This window comes from Hemicordylus capensis, chromosome 5, assembly GCF_027244095.1.
Source record: "Hemicordylus capensis ecotype Gifberg chromosome 5, rHemCap1.1.pri, whole genome shotgun sequence".
Classification (NCBI taxonomy): domain Eukaryota; kingdom Metazoa; phylum Chordata; class Lepidosauria; order Squamata; family Cordylidae; genus Hemicordylus; species Hemicordylus capensis.
The window spans coordinates 112,071,088-112,092,157 of record NC_069661.1 but is presented as its reverse complement, the minus strand read 5'-3'; the positions used below and the strand labels follow the sequence as shown (position 1 = coordinate 112,092,157).

The window sequence follows — 21,070 nt, the reverse complement described above, 5'->3', positions numbered from 1 at the left end:
TTCTGCATCCAGTCTTCATACCCCCTTCCCTTCCTGGTATCAGACTTGAAGCAAGGGATACAAGGTCCAAGGCCAGACAAGAAGAGGACAGGGTTTTGAGGAGCTGGTCTACAATACATGCTCCAGCAGTTCCTAATTGCAACTGAAAACTTAAGTGGTCTCCCCAAGGGAGCAGTGTGCCCTGCCCACTTGCTAAGGTGAATCTGGGGCTGGAACTTTATTATTATTATTATTTTTACATTTATATCCCGCTCTTTGTCCAAGGAGCCCAGAGCGGTGTACTACATACTTCAGTTTCTACTTATTTAGACATGGTTCTTCCTAGGGAACATATTGCCCAGAGGGAAGAACTTGGGCACTAACTAAGTAGTACTTCTATTGAGGGCCATCCCTGTCTAAGTTTGCTGTAACTCTCAGTGGCGCACCTAGGTAATTTTGATGCCTGGACTGCACCCACTGCAAGGCTCCCCTCCCCTGTCCCTGCGAGCTCTCCTGCCATGGCTGTGAGTTTTTTCCCTCTGCTGCAAGACCGAACCACTGATTTTGTCAATAATTCTAGATGCCAGAGGTGGGGGGGGGGGAGTGAGCCGAGCAGGCCTCCCCTTGTGGTGGTGGCGGTGGTAGTGGCCGCTGGGCCTGACCATCCAGCCCAGCGGCCCCTGAGAACTGTGAGGCACTCCTGCACAGTTGGAATAGAGCATCGTGGCAGGTCAGCAGTGGCAGGTGTGGAGTGGCAGCAGGAGGCCCCCCTGGACCTTGGAGGCCACAGCCCAGGGCCCCAAGGTCTGGGGGTAAGAGAGCCTCTGGTCACTCATTTTTGAGGATTCAGAGACTCAAGAGAGAAAATAATGAAAAATAATTATTATTCCACAGTACTGGCTGTATCAACTCTATGCACTTTATTCTTTGCCACAAAGAATTAGGCTTCTTTCAGAATTGGCAACATTTTTTGTTTTTAACAAAACAGTTTGTCATGAACAAGGCATTTTGTCTTTGAACTATATTAGCATTTTTCAGTGCTGAAATAACAAATGCTTTTTATCATTGCAGTTGCTCCACTTTGTTTTCTGTACCATGAACCTTCTAAGCTGTATCAGATATTTCGTGAAATCTATATGCGTTATTTCTTCAGACTTCATTCCATCTCTTCTCATCCTTCTGTGAGTGCAATATGAACAGACTAAATCTGTATCTTTTGTTTCTAAATAAGTATATACAATAACATGAAGAAAATGTGCCTGCACCTTGTCCCATTCTGAAAGTTCAAGGTCAATGTATAAGCAAGCCTTAACTTTGTGGAACACTTGGAAAAACATTTTCAAAGTTCGATAGTATCGATAAAATATTTGTGTGCATTGAGTTCAGCACTGTCTACACAGACAGACAGGTAGCTTTCCAAAGTCTCAGGCCTGGGATGTTCTGCATGCAACACTCTATAACCCCTCTCTTTTATCGGAACAATAGTAAATGTAGCACTTTAAAGGTGAGCATATGTGGCATATATTTTGTGATTTAGATCCTACTTTGTCAGAAGTGTGTATACATAGGGACAGAGAAGAATTTCAGAATGGGTTTGGATTCTGAAACAAATCCCCAGTTTGAAAATGCTCAGGCCAATAAACGGAGCCCAATCCTTGGCTTTCACCTTGGCTCATGATGACTTGGCAAACTTGCTAAATTGTGTGTGTGTCAGGGGGTTGGGATGGTCAGCAATCAGAGATAAAGGTGAACGTTCTTTTTGTCTGTTTCTGAGTGAAGTTCTGGGAAATATTAATTTTTATATCTGCTGATTCACTGACCAGAGGGAACTATAGTTCCTGAAGTTAAGTTGTGAGTTGTTCTGAGCTGTTTTTTTACTTGACAATGGAGATGGTTGAGCATGCTCAGAGTTTGTTTTAATGTGTTTAGGAAGTGCAGTGTTGAGTTTTGTATTTAATCCTACTGATTCATTGGCTGAAAAGCATATAATTCCCAGAGTTGAGAAGCCTTCAGTTCAGAGAGCTGGGAATTCTGGAAAAGTCTCAGCTGCCATTTTCTCCAATTCTCTCCCACCCCATCCCTGCAGATTGGTAAATTTAGGAAAGTGGGGAGGCGGAAAACTGGCAGAAGGCAAAGCAACAAGAGGTGAATTAATAATGAAAATGAGTACAACAGTAGGTGTTCTTATCAATAATAGAATGGTGATTTAGTAGAGCCCTTTGTAGATTGCTGAGAATATGCTGTGCATTCACAGGAGTGCAGAAAAAGCACAGGATGGGTACAGAATTCACCATCTTGAGAAGGTAGTTGTTTTTTTTAAAGCAATGGGCTAAAACTTGAATGTTAATGTTATGAAAACTTGAATGTTAATGTTATGAAAACAGCAAACCATGCAGAGGGCAGCAGCAGCAGACACAAAAAAAAACTAGGGGGGAAACTCTCCACAAAAAAGCCTGCTGCAAATAAAGGGCTCGGCTGCTAGCAGAAAGGTGAACAGTGATGGGGACAAGAACATTTCTTTGAGCAGGCATGCCTCTGTCCTAATGCTGCCACAGGGAAGGCCCTGCCCTATGCCCACCCACGTTGCCTCTGACAAAGAACAACCTTTGCAGATGATCTCAGGGCTCAGGCAGAATCATAGGGATGGAAACAATTCTTAAGGTACTCTGGTCCCAGGGCATATAGAGCTTCAAAGGTTAGAATGAGTACTTTGAATTGAGCCTGAAAATGGACTTGTGAATTTTAATCTGCCCGATCCATCCAATGTCTGTAGCTGGTATTATCTTAATTTTAAGGAATCCTCTTAAAGTCAGTGGGTAGCATGTGGACTAAGTTAGTCATAGCTAAGTCCCATTGCAATTAATGGGATTTACTAACTTGTTCAATTGATTTCAGTGGTTCTTAGTCATGACTAACAAGTCTGAATGCTGTGTGTTTGAATATTGCCATTCATTTACAAAATGTTATTGTATATGATATCCAAGAACATATAAATACACTTTTCAGCCTCAAGTCACATAACTTCATCCTTAATATCTATTGTCAGCATAACAAATTTGGTAGCCTTTTAAAGCCCTATTGATTTCAGTGGGAGACTTAGACTTAGTCATGACTAACTAGTCTAGATGCTGCCCAATTAAATTATACAGTCTAGTAACTGAGTTCAAGTATGTGTTGCTTTGACCATGTCCTATTTTTCTTGAATAATTTCCTAGCATTTGAACTGTTGTGTATGCATTTTAACTTATACATTATTTATATTGAATATTTTCTGACCTTTTATTGTTAAAACCTGTGCACTTTCAAAATGTGTAAGTATGTTTGCATTTTTCTTTTCTTTTTTAAAACAAGGGTATTGTATCACTATGTTTGCTGTTTGAGACCCTTCTCCAAACTCATCTACCGCAGCTATTTTACCATCTTCGAGAAATTGGGGCACAACCGTGAGTACTGATGTGACAAGCAGTAAGACTTAAAACTTACCAGAAAAATAGATTCCCTATGCCAGAGTAGGCAACCTTGACTCTCCAGCTATTATTGAACTACAATTCCCATTATTCTCAGCTACAATACATTTTGAAAGGGAATAATGGGAGTTGTAATTTAACAACAGCTGGCAAGCCAAGGTTGCCTATCCCTGTCCTATACCATAAACCTTAATACTTCTGGAGAAATTTTCAACAGAACTGATGGGAATTGGCATGTCTTATACTAGGTAAATAATTCCCTTTTGTTCACTTTGAAAAGGATATTGGAGCCCTCTTAAACCCAAAACTAAAGTGGACTCCTGGTTAGTAAAGTAAAGTGTTTCGTCAAGTCAATTTCAACTCCTGGCACCCACAGAGCCCTGTGGTTTTCTTTGGTAGAATACAGGAGGGGTTTACTGTTGTGTCATTCCTCACAGTATGAAATGATGCCTTTCAGCATCTTCCTATATCGCTGCTGCCTGATATAGTACCAGTGGGGATTCGAACTGGCAACCTTCTGCTTGTTAGTCAAGCATTTACCCGCTGCACCACTTAAGGTGACGGACTCCTGGTAGTTATCTGCAAAAGCAAACATCCCACACCACTTCCTAAAGCATTTGACAATACATTTGGGTGGTATAGTGATTTGTTTATTATTTTCTCAAATTCACACTGGTGTTTAGGGGCTGGCAGGGTTGGGTTACCCATAGTGGACTACACTGTCATCAGAAGTACCACTGCTATCACCACAAACCTGGGAGTGTGACTTTTCTCAGAAAGACCAGAGTGAGCTAAATGGTGAAGTCAGATGTAACAGCCTACATATTTGGGGTCATAAAATAGCAGAATTATTTTCGTACCTGATCCCAGCAAGGTCAGGTACAAAAATATCTAAAATGCTTATCTAAAAACAAAACAATATCTAAAAACCAAAGGGTCAGTTGCTATAGTGTACAAATCCCCTCTTCTTTGGTGTGCACGTGGATGTGTAAAGGTGGCCCTCATTATTTGTGGTGGTCTATAGCTGCAGATAACGAAACTGAATAATGAAATCTTAAGTTAGTGGGAATTGGGGGGTTAGGTTCTGGAGCCCAGGAAAATGACTGAAAAATCACCAAAAAGACAGAATAAAAGCAGAAATAAGGATGGAGCACAGAACTACCTTGGCCACCTCAGATCTTCCACTCTCCCACTCTAGCTCCTCCAGCAATGTCCTCCAGTTCCTCTAGTAATGTGTAATCATGAGTTTTTCTCACCCCACAGTTGAAGTCCAGCACTTAGCAATACCAGCCCTTTGGCCTGATTGGTTGGTCGGTTGGCCAAAGAGGCAGCGTGAAATTACATCCATTTCAAGTAAACACACACAGAGGAGTGTGTGAGAATCAAGGAGTGAGAGGAGAAGCAATGGATAATTAAAATCCATTTTTAATTTAAACTGAATTTTTAATTGCAATTTAAATTAAATAATACAATACTGTAATTATCAAAAATAAAATTATTTTTATTTAAATAAAATTTCATCAGAATTAAAATTAAATTTATAAAAGTGATCATTAGCATCTTACTAGGGCAGCACAATGCTGCAAGAGGCTCCAGAAAATGGCACAAAAAACTGTAAACATGAAGACCAAAGCACTCCTTTGTCCTCCTCCAAACTCCTCTTACAACCCATGAGCGCATGCAGTAAGAGCATGACTATGTACCGCAGATAACGAGGTTGGGTTTATATTGCCCGACTGTGGATATGCGAAACCGCGAGTGTCAAAACGGCAGATAATGAGGGCCACTTGTATGATAAATTAAGGATTTCACTAAAAGGGCATTGTGTAAATGGGGAAGAATGAATCCATGCATGTCCAAGGTACTGGTAGTCTAAGTGGCCGCAATGTGGGGAAATTTTTCATTTGACAATACAATTTTTACTTTATGTTAAAACACTTAAGATAAGGAGGTATTAACTATTAACTATTTTCCCCCCAGTCATATTTTCAAGAGATTCTGATTCTAGGGATGAGCCAAAAGTGCTAAGGCGCCAGCAGGAGTGGTTCTTTAAGGGCGCGGGAGGGTGCACTCACCCCTCCCATCGCATTTCCCCCACCAGTGCTCTATTATTTTCAAGCCCCTCTGGGCAGCAGCGTTCCTCCCTGCCACCCCGTTGCCCTCATTGGCCGGAAGGAGCCGGAAGTAGTGATCCTTGGATGCACGCACGTGCCCATCTGCTTTGTGTGTACGCACACAATGGGCGCACGCGCAATCGCTACTTCCGGCCGATGAGGGCAACGGAGTCGCAGGGAGGAATGCTGCCACCCCAAGGGGCTTGAAAATAACAGAGCGCCAGTGGGGAAAATGCAACGGGAGGGGTGAGTGCACCCTCCCCTGCCCTTAAAGAACCACCCCCACCGGCGCCAAAACGCCAAAAAAACACCTCCTGGGGCCAAAACTTTTGGAGGCCTTTATAATGGCCTCCGAAACATTTCGGTCTCAAGCCTATCTGATTCCAAGGAGAACATACTTTAGGGTCTATGAGGATGATGGTTTTTACAGATCCGAGACTTCATCATCCCTGTACAATTGCACTATAAAGAATAATCCTTAATACTATTGCATATTTGTATACTACATTGAACTCATCATAAACCTGTGATTTCATTGGAGTCTCTCTGACCCGAATATTAGATTGGTCTATTGAATTTTAAAGTGTAGGCAGTTTAGGAGTGTCAGAGGTGACGTGGTAATACCAGTGCAGCTTAGATGTCTCTAAGGTTTTCTCAGAGTTACTTCTCAGTTGACACACAGGCTTATGTGTGTGCACAGACACATTTATGGGCTCTTATACTGGGGTACGGCTACATTTAGAATTGATGTTAAACGTTTTATTCCTGCTTCTGTTTTGAATCATGAAATACTGCAAGTTTAACAAGCAGATAGCAGATATAGAAACAGGAATAATTACTTTCTGCAGAGGACTTAAAAATTAGGCAAGGGTACATTTTTTATTTAAGGCATAGAAATCCATATAAAACTCCTTTAATTGGGGTTCTTTTTCAAAAGGCAAATCTGTATGGATTGTTTATTAGAGGGAAATATAATAGTGTTTCTTTTTCATTCACTTCTAGTTTACGAATATCTTTTAAATGGATGGTACGCGCATTCTCTGGTTACTTAGCTACAGACCAGCTCCTGCTTTTGTGGGACAGAATTCTGGGATACAACTCTCTGGAAATCCTTGCTGGTAATGAAAAATATATTTTGTAGGCAATGCTCACATTTGTTTCCTTTAAAAAATGCAATATCTCAGACAGCTATTCATGGTGTAAACGTTAATGCAAAGTGTTTTAAATCTTAGGCTACTGGGAACTGGAAGAAAGTGGCAAGGAATGGTCACGGATCAAGTCTCTCATTTTTACTCCTGGACCAGATGATGTGCAAGGCAATGCTGGCATTCCTGATAGGCCAGCATGCTGTGCATGCAGAATCCAGTCCTGGTGTTACATAGCTAGTGAAAACAGCATGGAACTTTGTGCAGCGGAATCTCTGTTGTTTCCAATATAAAAGTACTGTGCAAGCATGGATGTGCTGTTTGTGCAACTGCACTGTTTGTGCAGCACTGTTGGCTGGCCAATAAGCAGTGCTGGCCAATCAGAAACATCGGCATTGCCTTGCACATCATGAGGGTGGGAATGGCTTGTATCTAATACAAGCCATTCCCTAGGAGCCTGTGAACCAGTCCCCAGGTGTAAGAAGCCTCCAGGTGGCTATAGTGAATATATATAATATATTCAATTTCTGACACTGGCTACAGCCTGCCTGGAAGCCCCATTTCGGCCTACTCAGCAGCACCACATTGCTGTTGCTTCTCACTTCCTCATCCTCCTCGGCACTACCTGGCTCCTTTGGACAGCGGAGAGGAAGTAAAAGGAAATCATAGTGACATTCCTCCTCTCTGCTCCCTGAAAAAAAAAACAGGCACTGCTGAGAAGGGTGTGTTGATGAGTGTTGGCCGTGGCGGCAGACTGCTAAGAGAGCTGGAAGAGGGCCCCTGTTGGCTGTACAGCCCCTGTTGGCTGTAGCAACTGTCCGAACCAGTAGCTGCTACAACTATTTAGAGGCTATTGTGATTGTAGGTTTGATTCACAGGCTCCTGAATAAACTGGCCCCAGACACAGAATATTGGGCTCAGTGGGGCAGAGGTTTCAATCTGTGTGGTACATCTAGCCTTCTGGAATTAAAATAACATTGCTGATTTGTCATAAACCCCTGCTAACTGGACAAAGAGGCACCTTTTACCATGGTGATTCTCTTTATTTAGCAGGGGGAGAGTAACTGGCCCTATCCACCCCCAGCACAGGACTCCCAGTGACTGTTGCTGGTGTGTGTCCTATGTTTCTTTTTAGAATGTGAGCCCTTTGGGGACAGTGAGCCATCTTATTTGTTTTATTTCTCTTTGCAAACCGCCCTGAGCCATTTTTGGAAGGGCGGTATAGAAATTGAATTAATAATAATAATAATAATAATAATAATAATGATGATGATGCAGTGATTTGATTAAAGCTAGGAACTGTTAGCTACTTGCCATGCTTCCATAATTAGATATTCATAGCTGAAAATTCATAGTTGAAAATTTCACCCCCTGCTAACTTGGCAAAGAGGCACTTTTAAACATGGTGGTTCTCTTTATTTAGCAGGGGGAGAGTAACTGGCCCTATCCACCCCCAGCACAGTACCTCCAGTTACTGTTACTGGTGTCTATCTTATGTTTCTTTTTAGATTGTGAGCTCTTTGGGTACAGGGATCCATCTTATTTATTTGCTATTTCTCTGTATAAACCACCCTGAGCCATTTTTGGACGGGCGGTATAGAAATCGAATGAATGAATGAATGAATGAATGAATGAATGAATGAATGAATAGTTGCTGTTAGCAAAGATACTGTTATCTGGCAGCCTCTTCAAAGAGTGAAGAAGAAACGGGTCCTGAGCCAAGAAAGGTATATATCCACATATTATTTACAAATTATTTACTCTCTCATTGGTAAACAATGACAGGGCACAATCCATCAAGTGAAATCCTTTTTCATTCCCATTTATTTTAGTGGGAGAGTTAAGAACATGCCACTCTTTCCCAGTTATATCAGGGGACATAAGAGTGCTTAAATGCACCCGAGCAAAAAAGAGAAGGGACTGAGTCATACAAGACTCCAAGTTGTGCTGAGGGAGTGGGATTGTGCCCATCAGTCTCTCTGATATTCCAGAATCCAGTGTTCGTATGCCTAATCTGAGCATTTCCTCTAAAAATGAGGGTAGTGACAAAGATCATTCAGATTGGGTCTGCACACACTGTATTCCAGTATTACTGGTGTGAACATCAGGGTGGCCCTGAGCCCATCTGTGTATACCCATATCTGTGCCCTGCAAATGTGAACAGTCCCCACTGAAAAATGAGTGGATGAATCTCTTGGGTGCTGCCTTCTGTGATCTACTTGAGAGAAAGCTTGGCTCTGTTTGGTGAACCAGACAAAATCACACTTAGCTTAAGGATCTCAAACATATTGGATCTGGTGTGTGATCTGTTGAATCCATTAGAATAGGTTCTGCGCCTGCGCTGAAGCCTGTCGGTATGGAGTACCACAGCTCCTCTTGGTGCTTGTGCCCCGCCCCACGTGATCACATGCCTATTTAAGGCAGGAGGAAACGCCAGCACTTCAGTTCCTTTGCAGCCACCATAGCAATCAGTTCCTCAGTCACTACATCTCCTCATACTGGTTCCTTGCTTTTGAGTGAGTTCTGGGGGTGGTGGGGGGGAGAGGATTGATTTATCAGCTATTTTGATGTTTGTACTGCTTAAGACTACGTTTTTTTTGTGTATGCACAAATTAAGGTGAAAGATCGGACTGATAGTTTTGGTTTTGGATATGGAACAGCAGTAGATGACCCTAAACGCTTAGAAAAGAAAACGAATAAAAAGACTTTCAAACGTTGCTCTAAATGTAAAAAAGTTACCCTCGCAAGATGGCCATGACTTCTGTTTGCTGTGCCTGGGGGAAGTCCACAACACCTCTGCATGTAAGGTTTGCCAGTCCTTTTCAAAGCAAACGTGATGCAACCGGAAGCTTCGGTTGAGAGCTGCACTTTACGGCGATGTGTTAAGTCTCCAAGGACCATCTAAACTAAAGAAGAGGCACCATCATCTTCTAAAGGGTATGGCTTGAGGGCTGAGGCTTTTGGCCCAGTCTAAACCCTTGACACCGGTATTTAAGTCTCCTAAGACGCCAAAGCGGCATGGAGACAAGATGGCGGATGCATCAGAGCCCACCAAAAATAAGAAAAAATTGTCGGCATCAAAAGCTACTCCATCTCTGTCTTTGGCACAAGAAGTTGTTTTTGTGTTGATTTTGCGACCGACAATCGACACCGAAGCAGACAGCTTTGGCACCAGTGTTGGCATCACAAGATCCATCTTTGGCATCGACAAGTGCCGTCCATGTACATGCTTCAACATAGAATGCTATGGTAGCAGCTTCGACATTGACACAAGTTTTGTCTGCTGTACCTTTCTTGGCATTGAGATCATCGACGCCAAGGCCACTATCCCCACCGGCACCTAGGTCAGCACCGGTATTGAGGATGGTTTCCCTGGCTGCGACACCATTGAAGTCCCTTTCAACACCAAAGGTGAGACAGTTGACCGCAACATTGAACAACCCGGTGTTAACTGATACAGTGATGTCTTGATGTTGAGTGCCAGTTATTTTCGAGGTTGAGGAAGCAAGCGCGTTGGATCCCAACACATCACAATCCTTGCTGTCTATGTTGGACACCAACACTACTACCCCTTCAACTTTCCTCATTCAGAAGAATGAGAGGCACGTTCCCTGCCTCAATAAATTGCCTTAACAGTAATTCATCCATATCAACAAGTGCCCTATGCATTAACAGCTACACAATTGGCCACCTTCTGGATTCAATAAACACAATCCTCTAGCCAGAGCTTACTCTCAAACTCTTCCAGTGTGCACTTCTGCCCTACAAGAGGAAGTGCAGGAGCTGTTGGTCAAGAAAGTGATTGTCCCGGGCGCAGTGGCGGGAAGGGTTCTACTCCAACTACTTTCAGGTCCCCCCAAAGGGATGGTGGAATACGACCTATAATGGATATGAGACATCTGAACAAGTTCATCCACGTGAAGAAGTATTGAATGCCGATGTTGCAAGACATCTTGCCACTTCTACATCAGTAGGGGTGGAGTGCAATGTATGTTAGACCTGCAGGATCCTTATTTTCACATAGGAATCAGGCCTTCATACCAGAAGTATCTAAGATTCATAGTGGGGACCTCAGTTGTACCAATATCTAGTACTGCTGTTTGGCTTCTGCACTGCCCTACAGGTTTTCACAAAGTGCATGGCAGTGGTGGTGCACCTCCGAACCAAGGGGCTGGCAGTTTACCTTTACTTGGACGATGGCTCTTGGCATCAAAGGACAGAGAAGGGTTACTTTCTCATATACAGTACTTATTATGCTTTCTCCAGGACCTCGGGATAGAGGTCAGCTGGAAGAAATCTCATCTAGACCCTGCAACGTCAATCTCCTACATAGGGGCGGTTCTGGATACAGAGATGGGAAGAGCCTACTTACCACAAGAAAGATTCCAGGCCATAGTGGATCTAGTACACCAGGTCCAGTCCAGTCCAGCGTGCAAGTCAGATACAGCGTCTCCTGGGCCTTATGGCCTCCTGAAAGACGGAGACCAACATATTTGCCTGAAAATGAGAAAATTGCTGTTATGATTCATATGCACCTTCCGTCTGAGTATAGACAGCCCCCAGAGGCGGTTTGTCATTCCATAGCAAATCCTCTGGTCATTGAGTTGGTGGACGTGTGCAGAGAATCTTCTGCGAGGAGTCTCCTTCAGTATGCATGACAACAGATGCCTCACTGATGGCCTGGAGGGTGGAGTCATTGCAATGGCAGTATAGTTCAGGGACTGTGGAGTCACCAGCAAAGACATTTCCATATAAATTTCCTGGAGCTCTTAGTAGTGTTTCAGGCCATGAAGGGCTTTCTTCCAATGCTCAAAGGGAGAACTGTGCAGTTACAATTGGACAACACAACAGCGATTGCCTAACTAAACAGACAAGGAGGAATGGTGTCCAGGTCTCTGTGCATGTTGAGCATACAGGTATGGCACTGGTGCATCAGAAACAGCATCACCCCTTTGGCCATTCACATGAAGGGGTCGAAAAATGCCCTGGTGGATGATCTGAGTCATTCATTTGCCAGGGAAGAGTGGCACAAGTGGGAATTGAACAACAAGTACTTGCTTCCAGTATTCTGAGCCTGGGGGTTCCCCAAGATAGACTTGTTCGCAACACTTCTCACTGCCAAGTACAAAACATTTTGCTCAAGGCCAGGCCAAGACCCACAGTCATAGGGGACATGTTCCAAATGGACTGGTCTCAGCACCTAATGTTCACTACTGCTCCCTCCTCCATAAGGAGCTAACTAAACACCCATTCTAAGGGATTCAGCAGATCATGCCCCAGAAAAACAGGTTGCTCACCTGTAATTGATGATCTGGTAGTGATCTGTTGACATCCATTAGAACCTCCCCTCTGCAGTAGTGCTCAAGTCTTCTATGTAGAATTCACCTATTGCTCCAAAGATGTTCGACTGCTCCAAGAAACTGAAGTGCTGGTGCTTCCTCCTGCCTTAAATAGCCACATGGGGCAGGGCACAAGCACCGAGAGGAGCTGTAGTACTCCACACTGACAGGCTTCAGTGCAGGCACAGAACCCATTCTAATGGATGTCAACGGACCACTACCAGATCATCAGTTACTGGTGAGCAATCTGTTTTTCTGTTTTGCTCTTTACATGACACTTCGCTACTGCTTTTCTTTAAAATAACTCTGTCACAAATGGACTAGAACTGTAGTCTTAAAGCTGGCTGTACATTTCTCAAACAAAATAATTACTGAATTGAACTTAAGAATGGCTAGATCAAAATATCTTTAACAACTAATTAGGAGGCCGCCAGCCTAAATGTTGTGCATTCTTTTTCAGTCCTGGCAGCTGCTGTATTTGCTTTCCGAGCAGTGAATCTAATGGAGGTGACATCACTGGCTGCAGCTGAAGTAAGGATAGGTTTCAGTTGAAGAAAATGGAAATAGTTCCTGATGTGTTGCCAACCAGAGTAATTTAAGCTCCATGTGCACATAGCATGCAATGCAAGACTCTCTGCTGAAATTCCTATCTTGGCTAAAAATTCAGAGGAGTTATCAAAATGCATGTGTTAAGTTCATAAAAAGCCTAACTTTGCGTTGACTTTGCCTTAAACAAGGGCAAAGTCTACTTCTAAACACCATAATGTGGATGAATATTGTTTCAGTTCTGATTAGGTCTTTCACATTATTTTAATGCACATTTTATAAATCTGTGCCATTATTCTGAGAATTATAATTTTAAAAGAGGAGATTTAACATACTGACTACTAACTGGTTCTATAACATTCTATAGTGGTTTACAAAAGGCCATAATTAACACGTTATTAGGTTTTTAGCTTCATACACATTGTCATCATTCAGTTACAGAATTTCAGCTTTTCTACAGTCTGTATTAATTCAAATAGCTTAATCCACATAGAGTATCTGCACACTAGTACTTGATTGCTCTCCTCATCCCCTGCCACAGCCCCCCTCACCTCAGAGACCTCTCCATCCTCACCTTTGCTACACTCCTGCTCCTCCTCCTGCATCTGATTGCTTCCAACCCCCTCACCCCTCTTGGTCACTCCTCCATCCCCCTCACCCCTCTTGGTCGCAGCTGCAGCGTTGCTGGCGCCTACTGGCCAAGCTGCAGCCCCCTATCCCCAAAGACTTCCCCACTCAAGCCCTGCTCCTGCTCCTTCATACAGGAGCAGCAGTGGTTGACCAGGCCCTTCCTCGCTGCCTCCATTATCATGGCCGCTCATTCCCCTCAGGCCGACAAGCCCAGGCCCATCCCTTGCCTGCCTGCCTGCCTGCCTCCGCCAATGGCCTCAGTAGCACCAAGCAGTGGTTGACTGTGCCCTTCCTTACTGCTGCCGCTGCCATGCCTGCTTATTCCCCTCAGGCCACTGACGGGCTCGGGCCCATCCCTCTTCCTTCCTTCTTTCTCTCTTCCCCTCCTTCTTTTTCTTTCTCTCTCTCTCTTCCACTCGCTCTTCCTCTGTCTTTCTTCCCCTCTCTTTTCTTTCTCTCTTTCCTTTCCTGAGTCAACAGATCTTGTTCATCTTGTTTCCTCATCGAATTCACACAGTGGCAACCACCTTCTCCTGAAGGGGCTCTTTCTCACAACCTCTCTCTTCGCAGACCCCTACCCACTATCATACATACATACATACATACATACATATATATATATATATATATATATATATATATATATATATATATATGTATATATATATATATGAGAACATCTTCCAACCAGTAACAGTTGCATTCCATCTGTCCTGGCCATCACAGGCTCCTCCTACCTATCTGCATATGGAATCCCCACTGCCCAATTACCACAGTGCTTCTGCTCATGAACTCTCACGAGAGCTGCCACACATGGGATTAGCCATGGGTACGCCTTAGAGAATTATATGTATAGATCCTTCCTTTTCCTTTTTCATCCTTTATTTTCAGCGTGTATATCATAGGAAGCTGCCTTATACTGAGTCAGACCGTTGGTCCATTTAGCTCAGTATGGCAGTGGCTCTCCAAGGTTTCAGGGAGGCATCTTTCCGAGCCCTACCTGGAAATGCCAGGGATTGAACCCAGGATCTTCTGTATGCAAAACAGATCCTCTACCACTGAGCTATGGCCCCATCTCTGTCACCATCCCATTAAGAACCTTGCTTGAATGGACCAAGACCTCACCTAGCCAAGGATCCAGTTTCTGTTAATGGCCTGCCAGATACTTTTGGGAAGCCCACAAGCAGCATATAAAAGCATCAGATCTCCCCCACTGTTTGACATCCCCCCCACCATCTAGTATTCAGAGGTACTCTGCTTCTGTACATTGGAGTTCCATTTAGCTGTCAGAGCTAATAGCAACTGATATCTCCCTCCTCAATGAATTTATCTCGAACCTCCTTGTTAAAGCCATCTGAGCTAGTTGCCATCATTACTACTTGTAGTAATGAATTCCCTAAATTAACTATGCACTGTATAAAGAAGTACTTCTTGTTTATGCCTTAAATTTACTTCCAGTCGATTTCATTAATGACCCTGAGTACTCTGTCCATTCTCTCTATCCATCTTATAAACTTGTATGATGTTTCCCACATTTGTCACTTCTTTTATTAAACTAACAAGTTTCAAACACTTTCACTTTTTCCTCTAAAATTATCCACTAATGACTTGGGTTGCCTTTTTCTGCATCTTTTGCAGTTTTACGATATCCTCTTCAGGATGAGGTTGCCAGAACAGTACCAGGATTCCAAATTTGGCATTACCATCTTCTTTATGTATAATACCCTTAAACGTAGCCATTGCTAATCCCATGCATGGCAGCTCTCGCGAGAGTTTGCGAGCAGCTGCCAGATAAGATAGCGATGGAGATGGGGGAGAAAATATGATGCCGGCTGGCAGTGGCCTGGCAACTGGGAGCATAAGGTGGTGGCGGGCCAGCCAGGAAGCAGGAGGCGGCCTGGCCGCTGAGAGCAGGAGGCCTGGTGGGGGCCTGGCCCAGCTGCTGGGAGCAGGAGGTGGTGGCCCAGCTGGGCCGCTGGGAGCAGGTGGTGGCCTGGCTGGCGGTAGGAGGCACCACTGCCAGGAGTTGGCGGGCTGGCTTGTCGGCCAGTCAGCTAGCCAGCCCGCCAGACAGAATGCGCCAGGGGGCGGAGAATGGGCGGGGGGGAGAAGAAGCAGGCTGGCTGGGACCAGCATGAAGCGGGAGAAGCGAGCAGGGGGAGGAGCAGGTCAGCCGGTTGGCTAGAAAGCCGGGTCGGCTGGGGGAAGAGAAAAAGGAAGCGGCAGTGGGTGGGCCGGTCGGAGGCGCAGATGCTCTGTGCCCGGCCCAGCTAGTAGTCATATAAAGTCCTTACAATACTTATTGTTCTGTTTTTAAACCCCTTTCCTAATCATCCCAAGCATGGAATGTGTGTTTTTCACTGCCAGTGTGCACTAAATTGACATTTTCATTGAGCTGTTCATCACTTCTCTGAGATCTCCCACCCTGAATAGTCACTACCATTTCAGACCCTATCTGAAATTGTGGAATTCCATACATATGAAATTGGGATTTTATTTATTTTTTACTCTGATGGGGCATCATTTACTTTGAATCTCATTAGCCATTTTTTTGCCTATTCACTCAGTTTGGAGAGGTCTTCTGGAGCACTACATTCTAGGGATATGCACGGAACCAGACGGGGGTGGCTCGAAGGGGTGGGGGGTAGGACTTTAAGGGTGGGGGAGGGTGCACTTATCCTTCCCCCACTTTTGCCCTGCCAGCACTGGAGTTTTGTAAAACCCCTCGAGGCAGCAGCGTACCTCCCTACCGCACCTTGTTTGGCCAGAAGTGCCGGGCGCACGCTGGGTGCCCACATTGCAATAGCGTGTGAGCCCATCTGACGTGCGCATGTGAGATGTGTGTGGGCATTTCCGGTACTTCTGGCCACTTCTTGCCAAAGAAGAAGGGGCGGCAGGGAGGTACGCTGCCACCCTGAGGGGTTTTACATCACTCCAGCGCCAGCGGGGGGGGGGGACAGGGGAAGTGCACCCTTCCCTGCTTTTAAAGTCCTACCCCACCCCCGCCAAATGTTCAAATCGGCTAGTGTTCAAACCTGTTTAGAGGCCCGTTAAAGGGCCTCTGAACAGGTATGTGCACATCCCTACTACATTCTTCTTCGGTCTTCATCTTGGACAATGTTCTGTCATCTGCCACTTTGGCTGCCTCATTGCTCACTCCTGACTACAAATAATTTATGAATAAGTTAAATAGCAATGATCCCAATATAAAATCCTTGGCAGGGGTGGGGGGTGATTTACTGAAAACTGTTAGTTTATTCTCAAAATGTACCAGTCACGATGAGGGTCATTGTAATCCATCATTAAAACAACATTTTATGCTTTGGCTGTTCCCCTGATTTCTTTCTCCACCTCAAGATCACCATCGCAGTTTTTGTCTGAGGGCCAATAATATGCCCCAATACTAAATACTGGTGGGAAGGGCTTGTGCTTCTACCCACAGTGATTCTGTGGAGAAATTCGATTTTCTTAAGTGGTCTAATATTTTGTATTATAATACAAAATGTTCTCTTTGACATAAAGAGCATCACGTCATTCTCCAAATGTCTTTTTTTTATTCCTCAAACTGGAGTTACTTTCATAGTCTTCACATTGAGAACCTGAAATATTTACACCATCATCCTCCAAGGATGAGTTGTCCCAAACTGGATGTTTCCCAACTTTCCACCAGAAGTCAGATTAGAAGCTGCTTCACAACATTTTGATATTGTGCCAGGAGTCTTGTTCCATTGAGGTTGAAATGAAGATTGTTGCATTTCTATATTGTATTAACATTATTTTTTTTTTTAGGATGGAAGAATTAATATAACAATTGCCATATAACAGGAGGTAGCATTTCACACAACAGCTCTCAGCAGCAGACAGTGCAAAGGCCCGCTGAAAAGAAATAAATGATGGCCTTGCCAAAAAATGTGGCTGTGTGTATCCTGTGTTTCCCAAAAAGGGGCATTCCATAATCAATGGGCCAGCACCGAAAGGACTAGTAACAGTAGTGATCAGTTCCATGTTGGATGGTAGTAGCACACTTTAAAATACATTATTTCAAATTCTCAGAGAAAAGGGAGGCAAACATGAGAGAAACTGCTCTCAGATCTAGGCTGTCTGAAGCTTTAACATTGATGTTTTTGCTGATAAACTGAAAGCTTATGTTTCCATAGCCTGAGCCTGCCATCTTTCCCTTCCCCCACCCCTGCCTCTGAAAGGTTTTCAAAATATATTGAAAACTGCATAGCATAGCATCTCTTGTCCAGGCACCTCTCCAATTTGGACAAAATTACTCCCCAGGTATATAGATAAGAGTGAGTTACCCAATGTGCTCTGTGATTTCTAGGAGAGTTGCTAGTTTGGGCATGGTTTCTTCTGCTAAGCACTGTTCTGTTAAAATCTCTATGTCCAAATAGTGAAACAAATTTTATTTTGAAAAAAGATAACTTCAAATAAGTAATTTTGATTTAAAAAATCTTGCTTTCTGAGGATGATGCCATAGTACAAGTAATTGTTAAAATCACAAACTTATCTCACAAGTACTGCCTGAGACATGCAGGATTCATAATGTGCAATTATTTTTAGACACAAGATGAAATGTTAGACCCTCTTCTGCACCCATGATACCGCATATATTCGAACTATGTCTAAATCCGAAAATAAAAATTCAGTTTACTTGATCCGAGTGTAGGGCCTCCCTTCTTAGTTAAGGAGAATGAAACATTTAGTTAAAAGATAATCACTTCAGGTAAAAGCAGTTAAATGATTATGTGCACTACTATTCAGTAAACTCTGGTATTTTTTATTTCTGATTTTCACACATAAATACGATAACACATGTTCCCCCACCCTCTTTTCTTCCAGGCGGTACTTGCTGATCTTTCAACATTAAAAGTTATGCCTCTTCTTCAGATTTTTCTTTTCGCCACTGGCACTTGATCCTGGTCAGAGCTACTGGACTGCATTGCTAGACTTTCATCAGATGCTAATAATAAACTATGCAACACCTTCATCAAATCAAACTGTTATGATCAAGTTTTTGCAAAGAATTAAATCTGCACGTCTCACCTGGAAAACCCTTAGCCGCTTTTGCATATCAACTTACACAGCTGCATGCTGCTGAATTTTAGCCAAATTGCAGTACCTGGATGTAATGCAAGTTAAATGAGTCCTGGCCCACCTAAGTAATATTAGCCAAATGCATGTACCAATAAATGCAAGAAGGAAAGAATACATAATAATTCTAGATCTCAGTATTGCCTTTATGCTAGTATAAAGCTAGAAGGGATGTCTCCAGTAGTTATCCAGTCATACCATCTGCCGTCTTAAATTCCTGCAATACTTGAAAAAAAGTATTTCACTTTAAAAGTCTAATAATGCTTCCTAGGAAAAGTCATGGCAATATCTTTTTGCAAACTTTCTATATCATTTCTGGCAGGGGGAGCTTCTTGTTCTTTTGCTCTTCATTGGAGGCAGATGATGGGTTTTTTTTTTAATGGTATAGTAGAGGCATCCTTTCCTGTCATGCACATTCTTTTTCTTATGCCCTGCTATTGTCTCTGGTACAGCAGGGTATGTATGTTTGTAATGCACTCTAAAGATGTCCAAAACCTGCCCGTTTTAGAGGCTACAGTGGCAGATGGCAATGTTGCCCCTGACTTACAGCCTTCAACTCTGAAAGAAACTCACCCATCTGTCTCCACCAGCCTTTATCTACTTATTTTTGCACTTTCTTCTGGATTTTTATCATCATGTTTTTGAAAAGCTTTATGTTACATAGAAATATGCCTGGGCACAGCTTTCTTCAGAACCTAGCAAAGCCTTTCTGTACATGAGCCAAAGCAGTTGCTTGTGAATGACGTCAGTCGTTCTCTCTCCCTGAACTCCCACCTCCTCTTTAGGAGCTGAATGTGCTGCCTCTGCCAGTTCCCAGCCCCTGCTGGTCCAGGACCTTGTGTATCAACTCTCTGAATCAAGCTCGTATTCCTGTGTGACTTGAGTTGTGCTACTATTGGGACAGACGATCTTGTACTGATGATGAGTCGTTCCTCCCTTTTCTCCAGGGATCCCAGTAAGCCATCCTAAAAGCCTAATTGATTACCAGGTTATTCTAATTTCATCCCATACAGCTGTTGGTTAAGATTGGCTGTCAAGACATCCCTCATGGTAAAATGGCATCATGGATATACCATGTTATTTTGGGGTAATTTGTGTCCATAGACACATTTCATTGTGTGCAATTCCTAATGGTTTTTAAGACAAAACTTGGCATGCTATTTAATCAAAAGGAAGATTGGATGAATGTCTCTCAGTTCCATGCTGTTAGCCATCACATACTGAATTTAATTTAAATACAAGGCAGTGGAATTTCATTATGGCCTTTAATCTGATCCATAAAATGCTTCAATTGCACACAGTTGAGCTTGAACTATTTCAAGGGGCACCTGCCTATGGGGCCTGTATTGAGGCTACAGTTGTCCACAGGATGTGTGTGCTTGACATTCTCATTCAGATTCTAAACTTTCAGAAAAGCTAAAAAGTTATTTCAATTTCAAATTTACACTATTTCTTCTATTACTGTAAGATGGCAGCAACTTAATTAATCTAATATTTATCAGTTTTCTTAAAATGTGTTAATTCTAAAGGTAAAGTACAATAATTTAAAATGTTTTATTTATTATACTGAACATGGTCATTCATTTGCTAATGAAGCTACACTGGCATTGGCATTGAAGTTTAATTTCTCCCTCTGTTACCCAAAATAAAAGTTGTGTTTTTCATAATATATCTGCTGGCTGCAGAATCTGTTGTGGTTACATTTTGTGGTACCTACAGACCTGCAAAGCATTCCTCACCATACAGTTTCTATATCTGCGATATAGGGAATCGACAGAGAGAGTGTGACTCTGCTGGTTCTTCTGGATCTCTCAGCGGCGTTCAATACTATCGACCATGGTATCCTTCTGGATCGCCTGGGGGAGTTGGGGATAGGGGGCACTGCTTTGCAGTGGTTCCGTTCCTATCTCTCGGGTAGATTCCAGATGGTGGAGCTTGGTGACAGTTGCTCCTCAAAACAGGAGCTGTTATATGGAGTCCCTCAGGGCTCCATTCTATCACCAATGTTTTTTAACATCTACATGAAACTGCTGGGTGAGGTAATCAGGAGGTTTGGTGCTGGATGTTATCAGTATGCTGATGACACCCAAATCTACTTCTCCCTTTCATCTTCAGGAAATGGCACTCATTCTCTAAATGCCTGCCTACAGGCAGTAATGGGCTGGATGAGGGAGAACAAATTGAAGCTGAATCCAAGCAAGACGGAGGTGCTCATTGTGAGGACTCAGAATCTGAGGGGTGAGTTAGATCTTCCTGTGCTGGATGGGGTTACACTCCCCCAGAAGGAGCAGGTGCGCAACTTGGGAGTACTCCTGGACCCAGGCCTCACCCTGGTATCTCAGGTGGAGGCCATGGCCAGGAGTGCTTTCTATTAGCTTTGGCTGATTCGACAGCTGTGCCCATTCCTTGAAGAGGATGACCTCAAAACAGTGGTGTATCAGCTGGTAACCTCCCAGCTTGACTATTGCAATGCACTCTACATGGGGCTGCCTTTGTACGTAGTCCGGAAACTTCAGTTAGTTCAGAATTCAGCAGCCAGATTGGTCTCGGGCAACCCAGAGAGACCATATTATGCCTGTTTTGAAACAACTACACTGGCTGCTGATATGTTTCTGGGCAAAATACAAAGTGCTGGTTATTACCTTTAAAGCCTTGAATGGCTTTGGGTCCGAGATATCTTAGAGAGTGCCTTCTTTAACATGATTCCCCCCTGCACATTAAGGTCATCTGAGGAGGTCCGTCTCCAGTTA

General features: G+C 43.5%; 1 protein-coding gene across 7 annotated transcripts in view; it reads left to right on the top strand.

The window, feature by feature from the left end:
* Positions 1-19,991, top strand: part of TBC1D19 (TBC1 domain family member 19) — a 147,379-nt gene extending 127,388 nt beyond the window's left edge. For 5 of the 7 annotated variants that reach the window (XR_008308184.1, XR_008308185.1, XR_008308183.1 and 2 more), the window contains 6 exons: positions 1,051-1,160; positions 3,331-3,422; positions 6,563-6,678; positions 6,793-8,432; positions 12,505-12,575; positions 18,069-18,212. Coding sequence is in view for 2 of the 7 variants with exons in the window: in XM_053253921.1 (XP_053109896.1) it covers positions 1,051-1,160; positions 3,331-3,422; positions 6,563-6,678; positions 12,505-12,575; positions 18,069-18,143 (464 nt within the window). In the remaining 5 variants the exon portion in view is untranslated. Of the gene's footprint in view, positions 1-1,050; positions 1,161-3,330; positions 3,423-6,562; positions 6,679-6,792; positions 8,433-12,504; positions 12,576-18,068 lie in introns of all 7 variants that reach the window. The other 2 variants (XM_053253921.1, XM_053253922.1) reach the window with 2 other exon arrangements.
* The last annotated feature ends 1,079 nt before the right edge of the window (positions 19,992-21,070 follow it).